This window comes from Melanotaenia boesemani, chromosome 14 (genome assembly GCF_017639745.1).
Source record: "Melanotaenia boesemani isolate fMelBoe1 chromosome 14, fMelBoe1.pri, whole genome shotgun sequence".
Lineage (NCBI taxonomy): Eukaryota > Metazoa > Chordata > Actinopteri > Atheriniformes > Melanotaeniidae > Melanotaenia > Melanotaenia boesemani.
In genome coordinates this window covers 5,086,103-5,106,086 of record NC_055695.1, presented here as the reverse complement: position 1 = coordinate 5,106,086, position 19,984 = coordinate 5,086,103, and the positions used below count along the sequence as shown (strand labels likewise).

Here is a 19,984-nt window from a genome sequence, read left to right as displayed (position 1 = left end):
CTCTCTCTCTCTCTCTCTCTCTCTCTCTCTCTCTCTCTCTCTCTCTCTCTCTCTCTCTCTCTATATATATATATATATATATATATACACACACACACACACACACACACACACACACATGCTAAAAAATATACAGTATTTTTACATGTGAAGTTTAAAAGTACTTTTTTTAAAAAATGTTAAATTTATTTCTAAAATCTATTTTATTTATTTATAAAAATATATATTAAAATAAATATATTATTAAATTAAAATCTAAAATAAAATATGTAAATAAAAAGCTAAATTATATAAATGTGTAACTGAGGCAGAATATTGTTGAAACTACACTTATTTCTGTCAAGAAATTTCAGGTTCATAACGTTTTCTACATTAAATATAAAAATCTTAATGTACATCTTTAGGGACAAATGATCCTTATCTGTGGTGGTCATCTCATCATCTCGTTGCTGGTTAGTTTGTCTATAGTTCTGTGCTAAACATGAGCTTAAATGTTTGTTAAAGAGTTTCAAGTTTTATTTTAAACGTGTAGTTGGAGATTAGTTTAAAACAAGGATGCAACAATGTGCAAAGGCCTGTTCTTTTATTCTGCCAAACTCGTGTTGCAAAATTAATTTCCCCAGTTTAACAGCATGTGCTTATTCTGATTAGTGCTTGTGGATTAAAAATGTAAGAAGAATACTGGCTTTGGAAATATATTATTTTAAATAAAGTTTGAAATAAAGTTGCTTTGATGTCTGTAATCCTGCTGCCATCATGCTTCTGCTACATCGTGCATTAACGCTCAGCTCTTGATCAGTACTTTTTTTTTTTTTATACCTACCAGAACAACACATGCCCTGTAAACACTCCTAAACAGACACTTTCAGTCACTTTGCAGGACAGACGAGAAGGTATTTATAACCAAGAGGCTCCATGAAACTACCCGGCCATAACCTGGATCCTGGTCGTTTCTCTACGACACACACACAGCTGTGGAGCTGCTTCTGTCCAGGGGGTCCTGGGTGGGCCAGGATGGACTGACTGGGGTGCAAGGGTGGGGTAAGAGTGTGGAGAAACGGGGAGAAGGGAGGGTGTGTGAATCTGAGCTTGATCCTGGTCATATGGCCCTGTGACAGCTGCCAGGGCAGGCTGAGTGTGTGGAGGTATGTGTTATTGTTGCCAGCTGTGGTTTGTGTCTCTATCCATGGAAGTGTTGGCTAATGCATATGAATCCATATGTGTGTAACAACAGAGGTAGCACCTGTGAGGGCGGTGGGATCATGGATCGGGGAGTGGGGTGTGTGTTGGTGGCTTCCTCTGCTCACAAGGGCAGCATTCATCAAGTGAGTGGGGCAGGATGGGTGTGTGGAGGTCGAGAGGGGCGCTGCCAGATGTAAGTGGGGCATATGAGAGGAGTAAAGGAAGACTGAGCGGGATGGAGAAAAACGGGGGAGGGGGAGGGCTATACCTTGAGAAGAATGTGCCAATTTGTCAAGTCCTTCCTCTGCCAACCCCCACCTTCTCAATTCAGGGATGACATTGTGTGCTGATTACAGCCAAATGGAGCAGCTGGAGGTGGAGGTGGAGTGGGAAAAGATGGTGGTGCAAAGAGCAGCAGTTTGGTCCTGACAGGGGGTCTCAGATGTGGGAGGTCCTTCATCACCTCTCCTCTGAAAGCTGACTTTGAAGTAATCTGGTCCTGGTCTGCTGATAAAACAAAAAAAGGAAAGAAAGTGTGAGGAGTAGCACTCCAACAAGGAAAGAAAGAGAAGTTTTATCTCTTGCTGGGGACACTGCTGTGATTTACTGGTTTGTCTGTAATAAAAGAAAAAAGTCAGTACAGGTAGACGATTCATGGAAGTATATTTGTAATGGTCTGAAAGCTTTCCAGCAGCCGGGGTTATGTTCAGGCTTGTAACACGTCTGTCTCAGGTAAAGTTTAGAAGAGTCACATGAACTCTTGACACAGTTGAGTTTCTATACATTCTCATTAAATAAGAGCCAGATTTTTAGGGCTTTATCAAAAGATCAGGATTCTAAAAAATTAATAAATAACGGCCTTTAAAGGATTTTCACTCAGTTTCTGTTGACACATAATCTTCTTAAGTGTTGACATTTCTTGCAAAAGCTCTGTTTTTGATGCACAACTTTTTTTTTTTTCTTTTTTTGACATTTGAGGTAAAAACAGGCTTGCATTTGTTTTCTGCAGGTGTGTGTGTGTTTGTAATTGTAATTACATTTGTCCTGCTGAGGAGGAGTTATTTTCAGTTGACCCTGGGAGATTAAAACTGAACTTAAAGAAGCTGATCTTGACGTTTGGACCCACCTTGCATAAACTCAACCTGCCGCAGTGTGACCTGTTGTCATGTTAATACATGTGTTTATGATTGCAGGGTAGGAGTGATTGATTGGTGGTAAATGCCTGCAGGTTAGATGAGGTGACAGAGCTAAAGGAGGAATGAAGAGCTACTTCTTTTCTTGTGACTTTTCCAGGCAGTTCCAGGCAGGGAATGGGGCCCGTGAACGCACCTGCTGTCTGATCTTCCAATAAACACTCATAGACATGTGGATACTTTACAAAAGAAAAACAAGATAACAGATGAACGTCACTAGACTTTTGTGTTCTCTTAGGCTTCGTTCACACTGCAGTGCAGTTCTGATTTTTGGCCCTTATGTGACTCATATTGGTTTTTTTAATAACAGTCTGAACAATAAAAATCCTTTTTATTTTTTATTCGGCCTAGGCCACCTTCATATGTGGTCCTAGATCGGGTAGGTATCCGATCTGTGTGGAGGCAACCTCATTCTGAACTGCCAATTTTATCCAACTTTGACATCATAGAAGTTAGACAAACATCACAATTCTGCTGTTTCACAATATTTACTGCGCTGGTGTCTTTTCCTTTTTATTTATTGTAAATGAAAATGACAACACAACAACATCACAAATATATATATGAATTAAGCAAAGTAATGCACTGAAGGGAGGTTCAGGGGTGTATTTACAATTAGAATGTGTTAACATGCGGGTTGGGTTGTGGGTTATATCCTACATCGATGGGTCAGGTCCAGATGTCACTGGAAGATATCCACAGGTCGGTTTTGGCAATCATCCTAACGGGTTCTGGTTGGCATCGTTGGACCCGTGCAGGACTCTGCATAGACAAACTCAGCTGCATTGTCTGTACATGCCCCTGTACAGAAGTAGGAGCCCCTGCTCCACAAAAGGCCATTGTTAACATTCATGCTCGTTTTTTCCTGTCTTCCTTACATTCATCAAGTAAATACTACACACTACATGATGTCATGTTCCTTTGCACATGCGTGTCATCTCTGGGTCAAATACCGTTTACACATAAGTATGATGATGGTCACATTGAAATGATAATGTGAATGACCATGCAAAAGAAATCAGATTTCATTAGAAAACTGGATTTAAGCATAAGATCTGCAGTGTGAATGTAGCCTCAGGTCCAGTGTGCATTTCAGTAATCATAAGAAGTGTGTACAGGAGTGTTTATTCTGGTGGTTGTGCAGCCCATTTTTCAGTAACAGCTAAAAACAAAGATGCTTGTTTATTAAATATAAAGTAAATGGAAAGCAATAAGTTGTTTTCTCAATGGTAGGCTATGGATTACATTAGCATCACCAGCTAATGGTGCACAAAAATATCTTTATTTTAGAAGAAAAAAAAATCAGAGGAGAAAAATTAAGGTAAATATGTCTTAGTTCAGTAAAACAGATTAGTCATCAAATAGAGGTCAGAATATTTATAATTGAACACAGGACAGTTATGGGTAGGCAATAAAAAAAACTACATAATTTGGTTAAGATATTAATGAAAAAATGGTAACATGAACAAACATGACTGAGCTGCACAACCTGTTTTCCTTTATCAAGATTAAATTGACACCTTTTTGGCGATGTCGTCTTGTTTTGACCTCAAGCACTGATGAGACGCATCACTTGTCTTAACAATCATCAATTATAATTTTGAAATAATTAATAGCTTTCTGCATATTTGTGTATTTTAATTTGTACTTTTCTTATACAATTCTGTCAAGGTACAAAATATTTGGATGGATGAAAGTTTTTTTTTTTTGTTTGTTTTTTTTTTTTTTTATCACCAGAATTCAGTTCTAAGCTGAGTTAATTAGTTAACAGAAAGCTGATCTTTTGAAGCACTTCATAATCAAATTCTAAATAATAAAGTGAGTATAACTTTATTTATATATCATCTTTTAAGATATAGAATTGCAAAGTGCTTCACAAGTGCCACCAATGCATAAAAACAAACAAAAAAATAAAATAAAGAACAAGCAGATTTAAAAACATGTTTTTAAATGTCTTTTAAAAATGACAACAGTCTGCCAACCTCTAAGTCCAAAGAAAGTGAGTTCCAGAGTCTAGGGGCCCCTGAACAGAAGGCTCTGTCTCCTTTTGTTTTCAGCTTAGTGTAGGACAGGGACCTGCCAGGAAGATGTTTTTGCAGAAGCCCTCTAATATAACCCAGTATCTGTCCGTAAAGAGCTCCCAAAGTCAGTAAAATTCTTAAATTTCCCTCTAAAATGAACCGGAAGCCAATGCAGTTACATCAAGATTGGAGCCATGTGAAAATTTAGAGGGTTTTGTCAGAAGCCTGGCAGCAGCATTTTGAGCAACTTACAACCGTTGGAGGGAAGTTTTGCTAAGACATGTGTGTAGTGCATTGCAATAATTCAGTTATGATGAAAGAAACACATGAATAAGGACTCAGGACATGACAAAAGCTTAGCTTGGCAATATTTCTCAGATGATAAAAACAGGAACAACAGGAGACTTGAGTGCATCCAAACTAAAACCAGTATCAAAGATTATATCAAGGCTCTTAACAAAGGATTTTGCCAAAGGTCCAAGTGTTGATGAAGGACACACTAAGAATTTGGACAAAGTATTTTTTTATAGGTCAACCTTGACTAAATGCTTAATTTTGAAGGGAACAGATAAATAATGTGATGGTTGCAAGACACAGATTTAGTACAGATTTTAGGGCTGCAGAAGGTTTTCTTACTAACCCCCCCCGCCCCCCACTCGCCCCTAACAAAAGCTAATTTGGCATCCATCTGACTTTGAGCTCTTGCCCGCCAGTACAAGTCAGTCTGATGTTGACTCTTCTTTTATCTTGGTCTGTCCCTTTCTCTCTTTCTTTTCCTTCTTTTCTACAATAATGCCCTTGCATCTTTTTGCCATATCAGTCATGGTTAAAAAAAAAAAAAAAGTGAAGTGGTTTCTCAGCATCGGGATGCTGCAGGGACAATGATGGCTCCAGGAATGTACATATTAAATGTCAGCGTCCCATTAAAATGGGTCAGAAGCACAGTTTTAAGGTTAGAAACTTGTGTAGAGATGCTTTAAAAATTTAAAGAAAGTAATATTTTCCTCAATGTATTGGTCAAATTGTGACTCTTTGCAGAAGTTTTAGACCCTTTGATACATTCTTTTCATCACTACTTATGTAACTTGTGCTGAGGCTGTTTGAGAAGATGCTTCTGGCAGTAGTACTGGGAATACTGTCTGAATATGATGATGAGTGCTGGACTGTAAACTGATTATGTTGGCTCCGACGTCGTTCATATTTCCTGGTTTTTGTTGCCTTGAGAGATGAGTGGAGCAGGAACGTTGGAGTGGCTGGCTACCACCTGTTAACATCAATGTTATCAAGAGAAAGCGATGGAGACAACAGAAGACAGACTGAGAAGAGGTAAAGAGGAGTGCCGGGAGGCAGACAGGGACTTTCCAGACTTGGTTGCATAAATCCTAAGTTTGACAGTCAATCTCTAGCTCTCAGTCTACTTGCCCTGACACACGCTCTCTCCTCACGTATCTCTCCTCACATGCACTTCAAACCCTCCCACATTTACATCTGTCTCTTTCAGATTTACCTGATCTGTGTACTTGTATTTGTTCATTGCCATAGCTGCAGAAACACTTGAACTAACTTAGCAGAGGACGCCTGTAATTAGACACAAAAATACAGAGATTGAGATGTGATTGTAATGATGAGTGAACATCAGTGAGGAGGATTAGTGGGTGGATTCATGTCATGCCATGTGCAGATCCCAGATTTGAAAAATGAATGTTCAATATGAACTCTCCTTTATGTTTAAGGCACTTAGTTTGATTTTATAAATCCCATCGTTAAGGCTCTCTTTAAAGCTCTCTTTAAGGAGATCTTTGCTCAGCATCTCAGCTTCACATCCTGTGAATGTGTCAGAACTTTTAACTGTGCATACAGTGAACAGCCACAATAAAAGAAACACCTGAGCAAATAAGGGATGAAATCTGCTGTGAAAAACATGCTGAAGCAGTTAATGTTTTCTGTGAAAAGAAGTTGCCATGAAACAAAGTTAAAGGCTTTCAGCTTTTGCATAACACGTGAATAAATCACTGTTTACAGCTACAACTGACCCCTACACAGTTCCTTCAGAAAACCTCTGTATTTTCTTTTTAAATTCCCTCTCCTGCGATGGACTAGTGACCTGTCTTGGGTGTACTCTGCCTCTTGTCTAATGGCCTCTGGGATTGACTCCAGCCCCATGCGACCCTACATTTGAATAAGTGGCTTTAGAAAAAGAATGGATGGATTAAACTTCCTGTCATACAAATGAAGGCTGCAAATATTTTATCAAGTATCTTGTTGACAAAGTTTTTGTAATTTAGAAACTACACCTGTGCTTTTACTGGAAGAATATTGGACCAAAGGGTTTAATATCTTATAGAAATTAGGGAGTTTCTCAAAATCACAAAATAGCATTATTGACTTTTTATTTTTTTTATTTATTTTTTGAAGTAGCATAACAGCCAGTCAGTGCTTGATAGACGAGTCTAATTTCCATTATATTTTTTCTTTTATGTGTCACCTTATTAGCACTAGGCTTCACTGGGAATTCCTTTCTTTGTTTGAGGTTTTTTGAAAGCTAATGTCAAGAGTTGTTATTCATAAGAGTGACATTTAGCCAACATTTACATATTCAAACCAGTCACTGCACAGATATGGCAAACATAGTTTACTTTATCCTGGGGAAGCTCTTTTAAGTAGGAACTTTTCCCTGTTATGGGAGTTATAAATGCTATGATCCACCAATCTTTCTGCAGTCCGGACACAAATAAAAGAAAAGACTTCCTCCAGTAATTATATGAACAGTAACTATTGTATGTTTTAAAGCAAGATGTAACATCTCTGTACTGTGACAAATCTTTGATTACTTTTTGATGACTTGATCTGACATTATCATTACGAACCAAAGCAGGTCATTGTCATTATAAAGGCTGATAATTTGTATGTCAGATCAAGTCTCTCTTACTATTTATCACACTATGTATAATTGCAAAAGTTGTATCGTATCACAGGAAATTATTGTAACAGGCTTTGTTCTTTAATATTTTGGGGTTTTTGAGTAGGATGTATTTAAAGGGGTACACAAAAAAGTAGGGGGTAGAGTGCCTGTCAGCAGCTCCAGCAGCTCTGGAAAGCTGTGAGGTTTTTAAATTTTCTTGTGACTTAGAGAAGCACCAGTACCTGGTTTGTAGCGTTATGAGCCATTCGTTTACCCACAAAATCCCATTTTTTAAAAGAATAAAAAAATACAAATTTTATCAACAGTATAGGTGGTTTTCATTACAATTAAGTAAGACTGTGTTTACAGCTTAACACATTTTTGGGTGCACTGTCCCTTTAAGAGAGTAAGTTTGATTTCTACATGGTAGGGATATACAAGTCCCTACCAATGTCAAAAGAGGCCCCTGGAGGATGTTTATTTGCAGTATCATAAAATTCATTGGACAGAACATCTTAACAAGCAGGGGCTGTACCAAATGAAAATGCCTTTTTAGTCTGTACAATATTTTGTGAAGGTCAGGCAAAAATTTCAATATAGTATATTATGACTGTATAAAGTTCAGTTAATTATGCTGCCCAAGTCACTACACTTGTCCTAAAGCTCACCTGCCTCAGCATCTCCTCATGTCTGAACTGTCTGGCAGCTTTGAGTCTCTCACCTGACAAAATAACACATAACTGCATTTTAACTGTTATTATAACCATTATTAATGACTAGCACCGTTCTGCACCACTTGCTTGTGCTAGCCAGACGTGCTAGCTCATTCACAACATAGTGAGTGACAGTGGGGACAACTGTTATCAAGAAATAAAAAGCAGAGCAAACTTTAACAGTTAAAATGGGTTTGATGGCGGGATTTATAACAGTAACAATACAGATAAAAAACACTCACCTCTAAGCTGTTGGATGAAAAATAATAGGGACAACTTAACAATTGCTGGAAATTACCGATATCATACCATATTACCATATACCTCAGCTAGAAAATGATGTAGTGTCCTCTTTGGGTTGGGAAGAGTTCAAGGATCTTTGGGTCTTGTTCATGTATGAGAGAAGAATGGAGCAGAGAATGAAGAGAAAAGTCAGTGATAAAGAAAGAGCTGAGCCAAAGGGTGAATCTCTTTAATTTAACCGTAGATCTATGTTCCTATCTTGACCTATGGTCACAAGATGATGAGCGAAAGAGAGAGATTGTGGATATAAACCCCAGAAATAATTTCTTCTGCATGGTGTCTGGCTGTCACTTGGAGAAAAGATGAATGAGAAGCGCCGTCGTTCAGGAGGGGCTCAGGATAAAGCTGATGCTCCTCCTCATTGAGAGGAGATGAGGTGACAAGGGCATCTGATCAGCGCCTCCCTGGTGACCATGTCCCATCAGGAGGAAGTTTCAGGGAAGACCCAGGACACAATGGAGGGACTACATCTTTCAGCTGATCTAGGAACGTTCTGGGATCCCCCAGATGAGCCGGAAGTGGCTGGGGAAGGGAAAATGAGGATTTCCCTGTTTAAGCTGTTTAAGCGACCTGACCCTGGATAAGTGGTAGAAAATGGACAAATGGATAAATCAAAGTTATCCATGCAAAATGCATCCTGGAGCCAAAGATTTCCATACATAACCAACACATGGCCACAAACTTGAAGCCATGGATTCATATATTTTCTGATGATGTCACCAGATGGACTCTTAAGGAAAGGCTTTCAGAGCCCTTTATTTATCCTTTTCAGAAAATGCACTTCTTGTTTTTTTGTTTGTTTGTTTGTTTGTTTTTTTAAACTAATGTGCATCATTAAATGGGCTACAAAACAGCTCATGCATCTTGTTAGGAATTTAAGCTATGTTACTTTAAGTAGAGACTGTTAATAAAGTCAGCGATTTGACTTCCCTGAGATACTACACTATCTCATTGCAGCTTTTTAAATCGTGTTATTGTTTTCACATGGACTCTTAAGTCTTTAGAAATACAAATATTTTCAACACGTGCACAGATTCTTTTCTGCACATGTATAAACCTTAAATTCTCAAACAGATTTATTTCCCATGTCGACAAAGCTTTATTTACAACTATATCCTCTGGAATCATTCATGAACATTGATTCACAAACTAAACATTTTTGAGTCTAATTGAAGCCCATAGTTTGCTTAGAGAATCCTTGGTATTATGTGGGTGTGTTTGTCTGTGTTTTTCTTATTGTATGATGTGTTATTTTAAGAGTACTGATATGCTGACAATGTCTGGAAGCAGTGCCGTACTGTTGAACGTTCTCATGTCTGGTATTTATACCTGGATGGATACCTGGTGTTGCTAAGGCTGGGGAGCGATGTTGTTGTTGTGATCTATTTTATAAACACACATACATTCCAGCTGGATGATGCAGTATCATAAATGCACACCTCTGTTTCACTGTATTGTCACTGACATTTTCTTTTTTTTTTTTTTTTTTAATTGCATTGCGTCTGCATTTTAGGGAAAGGCCATTTGGCACAGTGTGAGGAAAAATAGCACTTATGTTTTTCTAAAAGGTGCACAGGCAAGCTTGAGTAACACACCTCTAACAAGACAGAACTGGAGAAGGAAAGACTTCCCTTGAGGTTTCATAACAACACAGCAACACGAGGATGGAGATACAGCTCTGTTTGGCGAGTGGGCTGTTCGCGTGGGTTCGCATACAGCAACAGTAGCTTAGGCTACAGCAGGAAGTTGATGAAAACATGGAAAATTAACATCATGCTGTGCCCTGTCACGTCACTTTTGATTATGCTCTGAGTTACAAAGAATTCATGGTAATACTTAGTGCTGACTTTGAACCGTCCTGTTGTTGTTGCAGATTGTGAGTTGTTTTTGGGCTGGATGATATATCAAAGCTCTACCGTTCTTGCAATTTCTGTATCAATGTCACAATCATACAGTAAGCAATATACTGCCAGGATTTTGACTTGAAATTTAGTTTATTAATGAAGGTTACATTTCACGTTGAGGGAATTCAGCTTTTTTTACATGTTCAACAACTAACTGCATGCACTGCTGTTCATCAATACATTTCAGATGTTAAAGTGTATATGTTGCAAGTCATATCATCATCATCATAATGTTAAATAATGATAATGTATGTTGGACATTTTCTAATATTGTGGAGTCCAACCATTTGAGGCAGACCTCAGGCCTCCCTTCCAGAGTCTGGTTCAGCTGGGGGTTCCTGTTAAAAGGGAGTTTTTCCTCACCTCTGATGCCCCCGATGCATGAAGGATTGAGTCAAAGAGAAATTTAATGAAATCTGCTGGTTTTTTTGCTGGGCCAAGGGTTTGCAACCTGCGACTCTGGAGCCGCAAGTGGCTCTCTTGACCTTCAACAATGGCTTTTAATGCATGACTAAAAATGATAAACAGCTTACTAATGTTTTTAAATATAGATGTAACATTTTTTTCTTAACAATTTTTCAGTTTTTTCATGGAATTATTGCATTGAATTTCCACAGCATAATGACATTAAAAATTCCATTTAAAAAATAAATAAATAGAATTGTGTATATATATATATATATATATATATATATATATATATATATATATATATATATATATATATAGAGAGAGAGAGAGAGAGAGAGAGAGAGAGAGAGAGAGAGAGAGCAAATTTTATCTATTTGTCTTATAATTATTTTGAATAGTTTACAGGTTTCTTTGTCTTTTACATCATTTTCCAAAAATATATACATCCCATGTAAGAAAGCCTGTCTATCCTCTTTTGCAAAAGTAACCCTAAAATTAGAAATAGAATGTGGTTCTTCAAAAACAACAAATTCCGTACAGTAGATATTTATCAAGTATTATAAGTTGTCTTTTTTTAAAAGGTCTTGTAACATTTGTGGCTCTAAACGAGTTTTATTTAGCTGGGCTGAGGAGAAAATGACTCTTTAAAGTGTAAAGGTTGCAGACCCCTGAGCTAGGCAGTTATTTTTCAGAATTGGCTTTATATGAACATAGTTATAGATTGGACTAATGTAGATCATATAATGGATTTGTTTTAATTAAATAAGTGGTTGAATGATAACTGGATTGGATCTTTGAAGTGCCTTTTCCAAAGTTCAGTTTAATCTCAACTGAAATTAACTTTGCAATAGACACACTTTGCAGTGGGTAAACTTTCTAAACACTGTATGTTCTAGTAATGTTGATATGTATGCAATTACTTCTAAATTCTCTGATAGGTTATACATGTGATATGCATTCAAATGGTTAACTTTCCAAGCATCTAATTTGTGATACAACTGTAGCACAGCTGCAGGAACTTTAGGCAGTTCTTTCTCTGTGGTGCAAATCAGAAGTTAACTTGTATAATTAATCAGAAGTTAACTTGTATATTTTCCACACTGAAACTGCTTCACCTCAGTATTAGTTGTAGTCTTCCTACGCTGCAGAGTAATATGAGAGGAGCACGACTGTGCTGAGGCTTCATATTTACACTACTTCTTAAAGCTGATGAGTGTTGAATTTAGAAGTCATTGTCAGGCAGTACGAGGGTTTTCAGGACGGATCTAAACCACACTCTCCTCCAGGGAACTCAGCCTGTTTGTCTTTGCTCTGTTAACACACGACTGCTCTAATTTCAGTTGGCCTATAATGTGATGAGTAAAGGTGTAATTGACTGTGGTTTCTCTCCACAAACCCCCACCCATGCTTGTGCACACAATTACAAATTCACACACTTTCTCCTGACTCTTTCTCTGTCTTCAGTACCTCCAAGGCATTTAGGTAATTTCTTTATTTGGGTATTTGCAGTTGGCAGGAATGTGAGGGAGTTGCAGTGTTTTTTCTTTTAATGTAATCCACTGTGATGAAAAAGCAATTCATAGATGCCTGCTGTTACCAGGTTATAATTAGCTTCACACTGTCACATGAGGGCACTGCTCAAAATATAGAACATGTTTGTTAAGGTTTTGCTGTAGATCATTGGTTTATACCTCCATGCCCCCCATTTGGAGGCATAAACGTTCCCAGCCCCCACCTCCAACTCTGCCCCTAGATATGCAACCACAGCCAATACGATTTTTAATTTATTAATACGCAACTGATGGCTAATGAACCAATATGGAGACAAAATGTCACTAGGTTGACAAATTAAATGAGAGAAAAAAAAGTCAAATAAATTAAAACATGCATAATAAATAAATTACAAGTTAAATGGGCTCAGGTTAAATGTTGGTATTAAATAACATTTTCCCAATTATATATGCCATGCCATATGTCATCCACCTAAAAGTTGTTTTTTTTAAACTCCCAGGCAGGTAAAGATAGAAACACTCATGCTGAGAACTTCATGTCCATCATGGAGCCGCAACTCAATGATCTGTATCTGCAGGCAGTTGTACTACGGCTTAAAATAGATCCAATATTCTTTGTACATTTTATTAACATTGGCACGTTATTTGATATTTGAACTTTAAAAATATTTAGAGCAACTTAACACAGTACTGGGGCTGCAACGATTAGTCGACGTTGTCGACAATAGTCGACAATAAAAATAGTCGACAACGAATTTAGCCGTCGACTATTGTCAGCAAATAAAAAAACAAAAACAAACAAACAAAAAAAAAACTACGGAGTGAGACATCGTCTTTTAATCCTATCTCTGCTGAGAGTTACACAGTGCACATGCGCATTGCGCATAGAGGGGAAAAAAATACAGAGTGAGACATCGTTTTCTTTTTTAATCTCTGCAGAGATTTGCACATGCGCAGTGAAGTCCGCCAGGGGAAAAATATGGTGGCGGACTAGGAAAGAAAACGGCGGCGGAGAACGTTAAAAGTCTGGGATAACTTAACGCTAAACTTACAAAATAAATTAAATAAATGTGAGATTTGTAAAGTGGACCTTGTGTACCACGGAACATTCGAACATTTAAAGAGGAGGCACGTCGGACTTAACAACCTTATGCAAAATTTCAAAGCTGAACGTGAAATAAGATCCATTTATAATAATTACGAGATACATAATCCGATTGGTCGACTAGTCGTTTTAATAGTCGGTGACTAATCGACCATCAGAATAGTCATTAGTTGCAGCTCTACTCAGTACAACTGTATTTATTCACTTGAAGACATTTCAGTAATTGGACTGTGTTTCGTCTCAGTGTTTCAGTCATTTATGGAAAATTAGTCTGTGATCAGGTTTTAAGATGTGATTTAGTGGTCAGTGTCAGCTGTGAGATGGGATAATAGTGTGGGGATTGAAACGCAATGCAAATCTGATGTAAACAAATTTGAGGCTCAGAAAGAGGAAAATCTTTTTGAAACCCCAGCCGGACATTTGCTCACCCTAGTTTGAAAAGCCTGCACACAAGAATGAGAACAGGAAGAACGACTGAAGGAGTGGATGCTGTAAAACTGTAGACTGCAAGTGTGAAACCTGGAACAGCTGCCGTGTAACATAAAAATTCACCATGTATCTTTGTGATTTGCTAATCACAACATCTTAAATTGTAATTTCCAAAAACAGTTGTTCGTCCCTAGTTCACACTATTCCAAACGAACCATACAATCAGCAGACCAGGGTTTGTACCAAACAGTGCCAGTGTGAATATGCCCTTAGGGTTTTATTACCTTGGATTACACCCACTTACACCCATTACAATGAAATTAAAATCAAAATATCTAGTATTTAATCTGTTTAAAACAATGGTTGTTCAGTATGGCCTCCATTTATGTGACCGATGAATTTGCTTAGAAAAAAAAAAAAAACTAAATGGCTCAACTCGAGACTTTTGAACAAATGTGTTTCTTATTGTTGAGTGATTAACATTAACTCAGTTTTCAAAACTTACATCAGAGTCCTACATTCCTCTACATCTGTATATATACAACTTAATGCTACATTTTATCCTGTATATAAGGCCATGCAGGTATGCAGAGGCCATGGCTGAATAAATGCAGCTCATATTTATACATCTGTCACGAAACACATGAACACTCCAGTATAAGTGAGCACGCACATGTGCACACATACATGTTGAGTCACATTCCACAGTGTCAAGCATGCATTTCAGCAGGCCCCTGTGCAAGCAGGAAAGAAATGAAACCGCCAAAAGCAGCACGTATGTCCTGTACATTTTTAAACCGGTGGCTTTCTTTGGGTCGGGATTTTTGCTCAGCCGTGGACCCCCAATGCTGACAGTGCCTGGCTAACTTCCCAGAACAGAACAATATCTGCCAAGTCGTCTGAGGGGCCCAGCAGCCACCCCCCAGACACAATCACACAGTCACACACACGCACGCACACACACACACACACACACACACACACACACACACACACACACACACACACACACACACACACACACACAAACGTCTGGCCTTTAAACCGTCAGCGCTCAGGCTAGGCCTTACATAATGACAGAGAATGGAGGCATTAAGGCAATTTGTTTGATTTAAGTTGTCAAGGCGTCCTGGACCCTGCCCTTCTCAGCTGGTTTTGATACATGCTGTATGTGTGAGTGTGTGTCTGTCTGTGTGTGTGTGTGTGTCATGCACCTCATCTGTGGAGAAAAAACAAGATGAATGGACTCAAACATGCAGAAATCAGAACGGAGAGGGGATCTCAGCGGGGGACGTAGCAGCATGAAATAAGACTTCTGAGACACAGAGAGAGTGGAAGACTTCTCTTGTGTACAGTTGTTGGTCATTTCAATTAGCGTAAAGGTTGTGTGGTTCTGGTCAAGTGTGGCTGGACGTATCTCGTTATGTGCGACTTGCAATACTGTGAATTTACTATTTTGTGAAGAGAATTTTGTGACAGATTAGTCCAACTTTGACCACTCCTGGGTTTTCTGCAGGTGTAAGATACAGGGTAAAATGGGCAAATAAAATTGGCTAAAGTGCAACACTTTAAAATGTCTGGGTCTCCCACCCATAGACACCTGCATAGACACTAAAACCAGGAATTACGCTCAGCCGCATTAACTAAAAAGCTGCCAAAGTAACTGATTTTTGTTATCCAACTTTAAGTTAACAGATTTTAACAAATATGCTGGATATTTAAAAAAAAAAGCTGAGCATACTCAAACCCTCAGACATGTTTGACACAAAAGGCCCCATCCTAAAGGTTCTAGGTAATCTCAAAAGTATTACAACCCCACTTAGGCTGTTTTTGAGGTGTAAAATATTTCACCCAAGACTCTGTTTAGCCCCTGGATCCTGAGCTGGAAATAAAGGGCCTCAAGGAAAGGACTCCCCAAAAGACCCTAGTTTCTGGAAAAGTTATATCTTGTAGAAATGCAGCTTTTGTCCTTCTTAGAATAAGGAGCTCTTCTCTTTTACTCCTCTTGAGGCCAAAGCTGTGTTTTTTTTTTCATTTTCCCATCTGTCTGAAAGAGACTCCTTTTGGACTTTTTCCTCCTATGAGACGAGGCTTCAAGGACAGTTGGAGTTTGTGTAGACTGTTGACCCCCCCTCCGGTGGCAAACTACAGTTTTTAGTAGGAGGTTAATAAAGAAAATCTGACCTGAACTGAAAGATAAAGTGGAGCTTTGTGTGAGTGTTGTAAACGGAAAGTGCTGTCGGTGGACCAGAAAGAAGTGGGATTACCGAGATTATCTGTTTATGAAGAGGGAATTGATTTAGTCTCGGTTTGTGACTCTCCCTTCCTCTTAACTGAACATGAAGTCACGTGTTTTCTGTTTCAGGTTTAGGCTTAAGTAAGTCCTTGTTTGACCCTCAAGACTCAACCCAATCGAGCATAAAACACGTACATTTGCTAATTTACATTTTAGTTAAAATATCTCATCAAAATATTGACCATGGGATGAAAATGGTGGCAATCCCAAAAAGATGTTTTTTTTTCAGTTAAGTTTTAAGTAAGTTTACATAGTAATAGTAAGTTTCAATAGTTTAATAAGTTTAAAGACAATAAAAGAAGATGAATGTGTGACAACAATAAACCAATAAGACTTCGGAGCAATGATAAAGAGCTGATCAACCAGAACTGACAAGATACTGTCTTAAAAAAACAAAATAAAAGGACAAATAAATAAACTTTGCTGTGGAAAACCAGCATTAGTAACTCAAATACTTCTTTTTTAGCTTTCCTGAACCAGGTGGTTAAGCTGGGATGGTTGTAATACTCTCTGTGATTAGTCAATCATTGCACAACAATTCACTGGAATTAATAAAAAAGAGATGCAACAGTAGAAAACGGAGAGATTTGTTTACCTCTCTTTGGTGTATTAGGTGTTGTAGATTTGATGCAGTCCTTGGTGTTTTTAGCCAAGCAATCATTTTCTTATGAATTGGCCTGAGTTATAATAGCAAATTGGACTAAAGTGGATTTATTTTTAGTGGATCATATTGAATTGGCTTGAATTGATTGTGTCTGTAAAGTCCCTTAAGATGATTTTTTTTGTTGTGAATTGGCACAATTAAAAAAAGATTAATTCAAATTAATTGTACCACATTTTATTTTTACGATGACAAAAATGTGTCATGGTTTATTTGATAGTGAATAATATATGAGCAATGAGTTTGTCTGAAACTGATTGTGATTTTTTGTTGTACATCAGCTGCAGAGTAACAGCTAAACTTCCAGGTCAAACCACTGTGGACATCAGGCAAAGCTCTTCAAACAATGGCTTACAGTTGTGGTGCTAATGATGTTCAGTTTCCACTGAGGCATTGTAATACTGGCATCTTTTATAAGACTTGATCTCTAGTGGTTTCAGACTGGAATTTGATTGTTCAGCGACTGAAATGATTCTGCCCTTCTTGTGTGCATAAAACGATATTGCCATTATGTGTGTCTGCGTGTTAGGTGTACTCTCACTTTCTCTTGTAAATGATGTAAATATAAATGAAAATGCCAGAATGCAAAGTAAAGGCAAGAGTGGCGCGTCACAGTTAATTACACTGAGCAGCAGAGTGTAATTGAACCTGATTAAACCTGCTAACTGTGTGTGTGCACGAGTGTGAATGCACTGTGAGTCGAATAGAGGCCCAGTGTTCTTGGGTCCCAGCTTTAAATAAGGGGTCTTTATCTGACCGTGTGTGCTCAGCACTGGTGTGAAAGCTCCAAAGGGTCCGAGTGTTTCCTTTGCTCAGACGTGGTCCATGCTGCTCACTCCAGGTGTGGTGACCACTAACCAGGGCAGCTTTTAACCGTCACGCCTGATTTGGAGCCGGAGGCCAACCTAGCATAAGCACAAGCACTCACAGTCCAAATACACAGTGTCTCTCTCTCTCTCTCTCACACACACACACACACAGAATCATGCATGCGCACATCCATTTCTAATTTAAACTTCATTTCCCCCACAAGTGTTTATGAAGTTCCTTTTTTTTTTGGCTTCTGTTGTGGAAATGGGGATTGTGGGAGTTGGAGTGTAAGGTTTGAGATATAAACTTTGTGATTGGCTCAGATGGGCTCAGAAGCAGCCGTGACCTGTAATGAAAGACAACTTCTGTCAGTCTTCTTGAAAACTTAGTTGAATGACTTGTTTTGCATAATTTTGTTTTCAGGTACAAAAGTCAAACACAATTAAACTGACTTTTAAATTCTAAAAGGCAAAAACTAGAGTGTCTCTCAAAATTAAACAAAAAAATGAAAGAAGAAAAAAAAATTAATCCAGCAACAAACACAGCATTTTACAAAATACAAAAATACATTCAATAAATGTAAGAAATAAATAAATAAAAAAAATCAGAAAATGGAGCAAAAAATAATCCAACTATAAAACAGAACACAACAAATTATCACAGGACACATTTTAAGGGGAACAAGAGGACAGAACTTAGAAAAAACATTTGGGTAAGTTAACACATTACTAAATGTGTTAGATGTGTCAGATGTTGATTCTTGTCTTTCTTCTTGCTCTGCCCTTCTCTCTCTTTCTTTTCCTCTTTTTCTCCAATGATATCCTGTTGGATTTCTAGAATCAGCCATAGTGTGCATCCAAAACAGCCACTGTGTTGATATTCAGTTGCTGGCATTCAACATGGCGCAAATGTAGCAGGCATGTGATGCTCTGGGCTGGAAAACTCACAAGCTTTGTAACTTCATACAAGATAATATGGTACCATGCTCTGGCATATTTTTCAATGAAAGTCTGAGATAGTTTAAATCAAGTCCCATCTTTAATGTTTGTAGCACATCTTTTTACAAGTTAAAACTTTAGTGCAGAAATCTCTTTTATTTAGCTTTCATACTAATGTCTCTTTCTTTTTTTGCCAGATTTCCTTTGAACTTGCAGAGTACACCGCTAATGTGGACGGAGTAGGCACGCTTCGTCTTCTGGATGCCATCAAGACATGTGGTCTGACCAACAGCGTAAAATTCTACCAGGCCTCCACAAGTGAGCTGTATGGCAAAGTCCAGGAGATCCCTCAGAAGGAAACCACTCCCTTCTACCCTCGTTCTCCTTACGGTAAGATGCACTAATGCCGAATCTGCTGCAGGACCACAAGGAAACAAACATTACTGAACTCTGTCTGTCTTGCAACACATGTGAGGCACTTGTATTTTGCCACATCAGGGTATACAAACACTCACTGCTTGATGCCTTTATAGCACCTTTTCTTGGTTTGTTTATGGATATATGTGTTATTGAGAGTATGTGTGTCTGCGTTAGTGAATAGAAGAGAAGCTTTAGAGCTTAGACTTCATTTGAGCTCTCCACACAGCCTGAGGCCAAACGTCTGATTGAGTACTGGAGTGGCTCTCATTTTAACAAAGACACCTTTATATCCACAGCACTCAGCACTCACTTCCAGCATGCACACACACACAAACACACATGCGCTCAGGCTTTACACGTGTGTTCAGCGATCAGGTTTCATGTTCTTTTTATCTAAATGCTCTCCTCACTGACACTTTCCCATCTGTCAGCACTCAATCTGAGGCGGCATGGGAGGTGCATACCTTCTTGAGAAGGGCTGCTTCTCTATTAATTAGAAGTTGGAGGCGGGGGTAGCCATGGCGACCTCTTTTCACCTCCAGTGTGGGGAGGTTTAATCAGCAGGCACATCCCTTCATTTGCTTTGGCATTCCCCTCATTAAAGGAGAAGGGAGGAGGAGGAGGAGGACGGTCAGAGAGAACTTTTTGGTCAATCAGCAGGAGTCTGTGGTAAAGCTGAGTTCGACCATGACATGTGGCATGATTAGAAACCTGACTCCCTCTCTTTTATTATCATGTTTTGTGACTTTGATAGCAGTGAATTAGCCTTTCTGTCTCTGGTTAAATTGTCATTTTGCAAGATGGAGTAGATTTATGAGAGCAGTCATTGTACACAAGGACACATTGTAAACCTGGAGAAAAAACAGTCTTTAAACAGTTTTACTTGTTTTTGAAGTGATATATTTCCCTTTTTCTTTAAAGCCCCCTATTGGCGTTCTGGTGCATTTGTTATGAAAACAAAGCCATTTGATTTTTTTTTTTTTTTTTTTTTTTTTTTGAGTATCCATGCATGACAAAATCATTTCAAAGAAGCTGGTATCATTGTGGCTGAAATGGATCAAACATCAACCTGCAGCTGATTCAGATTTACAGCTTTTGAATGAATAAAATGATTGAATGATTATATTTATTTAAGGATGAGGAAAATTCCAAGTGGACAGGTTTTACTCACTGAACTAAAGTGTG

The 19,984-nt window shown here is 38.3% G+C and overlaps 1 protein-coding gene across 2 annotated transcripts in view; it reads left to right on the top strand.

The window, feature by feature from the left end:
* gmds (GDP-mannose 4,6-dehydratase) overlaps positions 1 to 19,984 on the top strand; it is a 202,021-nt gene that overhangs the window by 48,818 nt on the left and 133,219 nt on the right. For both annotated transcript variants that reach the window (XM_042006915.1, XM_042006914.1), the window contains one exon: positions 18,577 to 18,769. In XM_042006915.1, the coding sequence (XP_041862849.1) occupies positions 18,577 to 18,769 (193 nt within the window). The remainder of the gene's footprint in view (positions 1 to 18,576; positions 18,770 to 19,984) is intronic.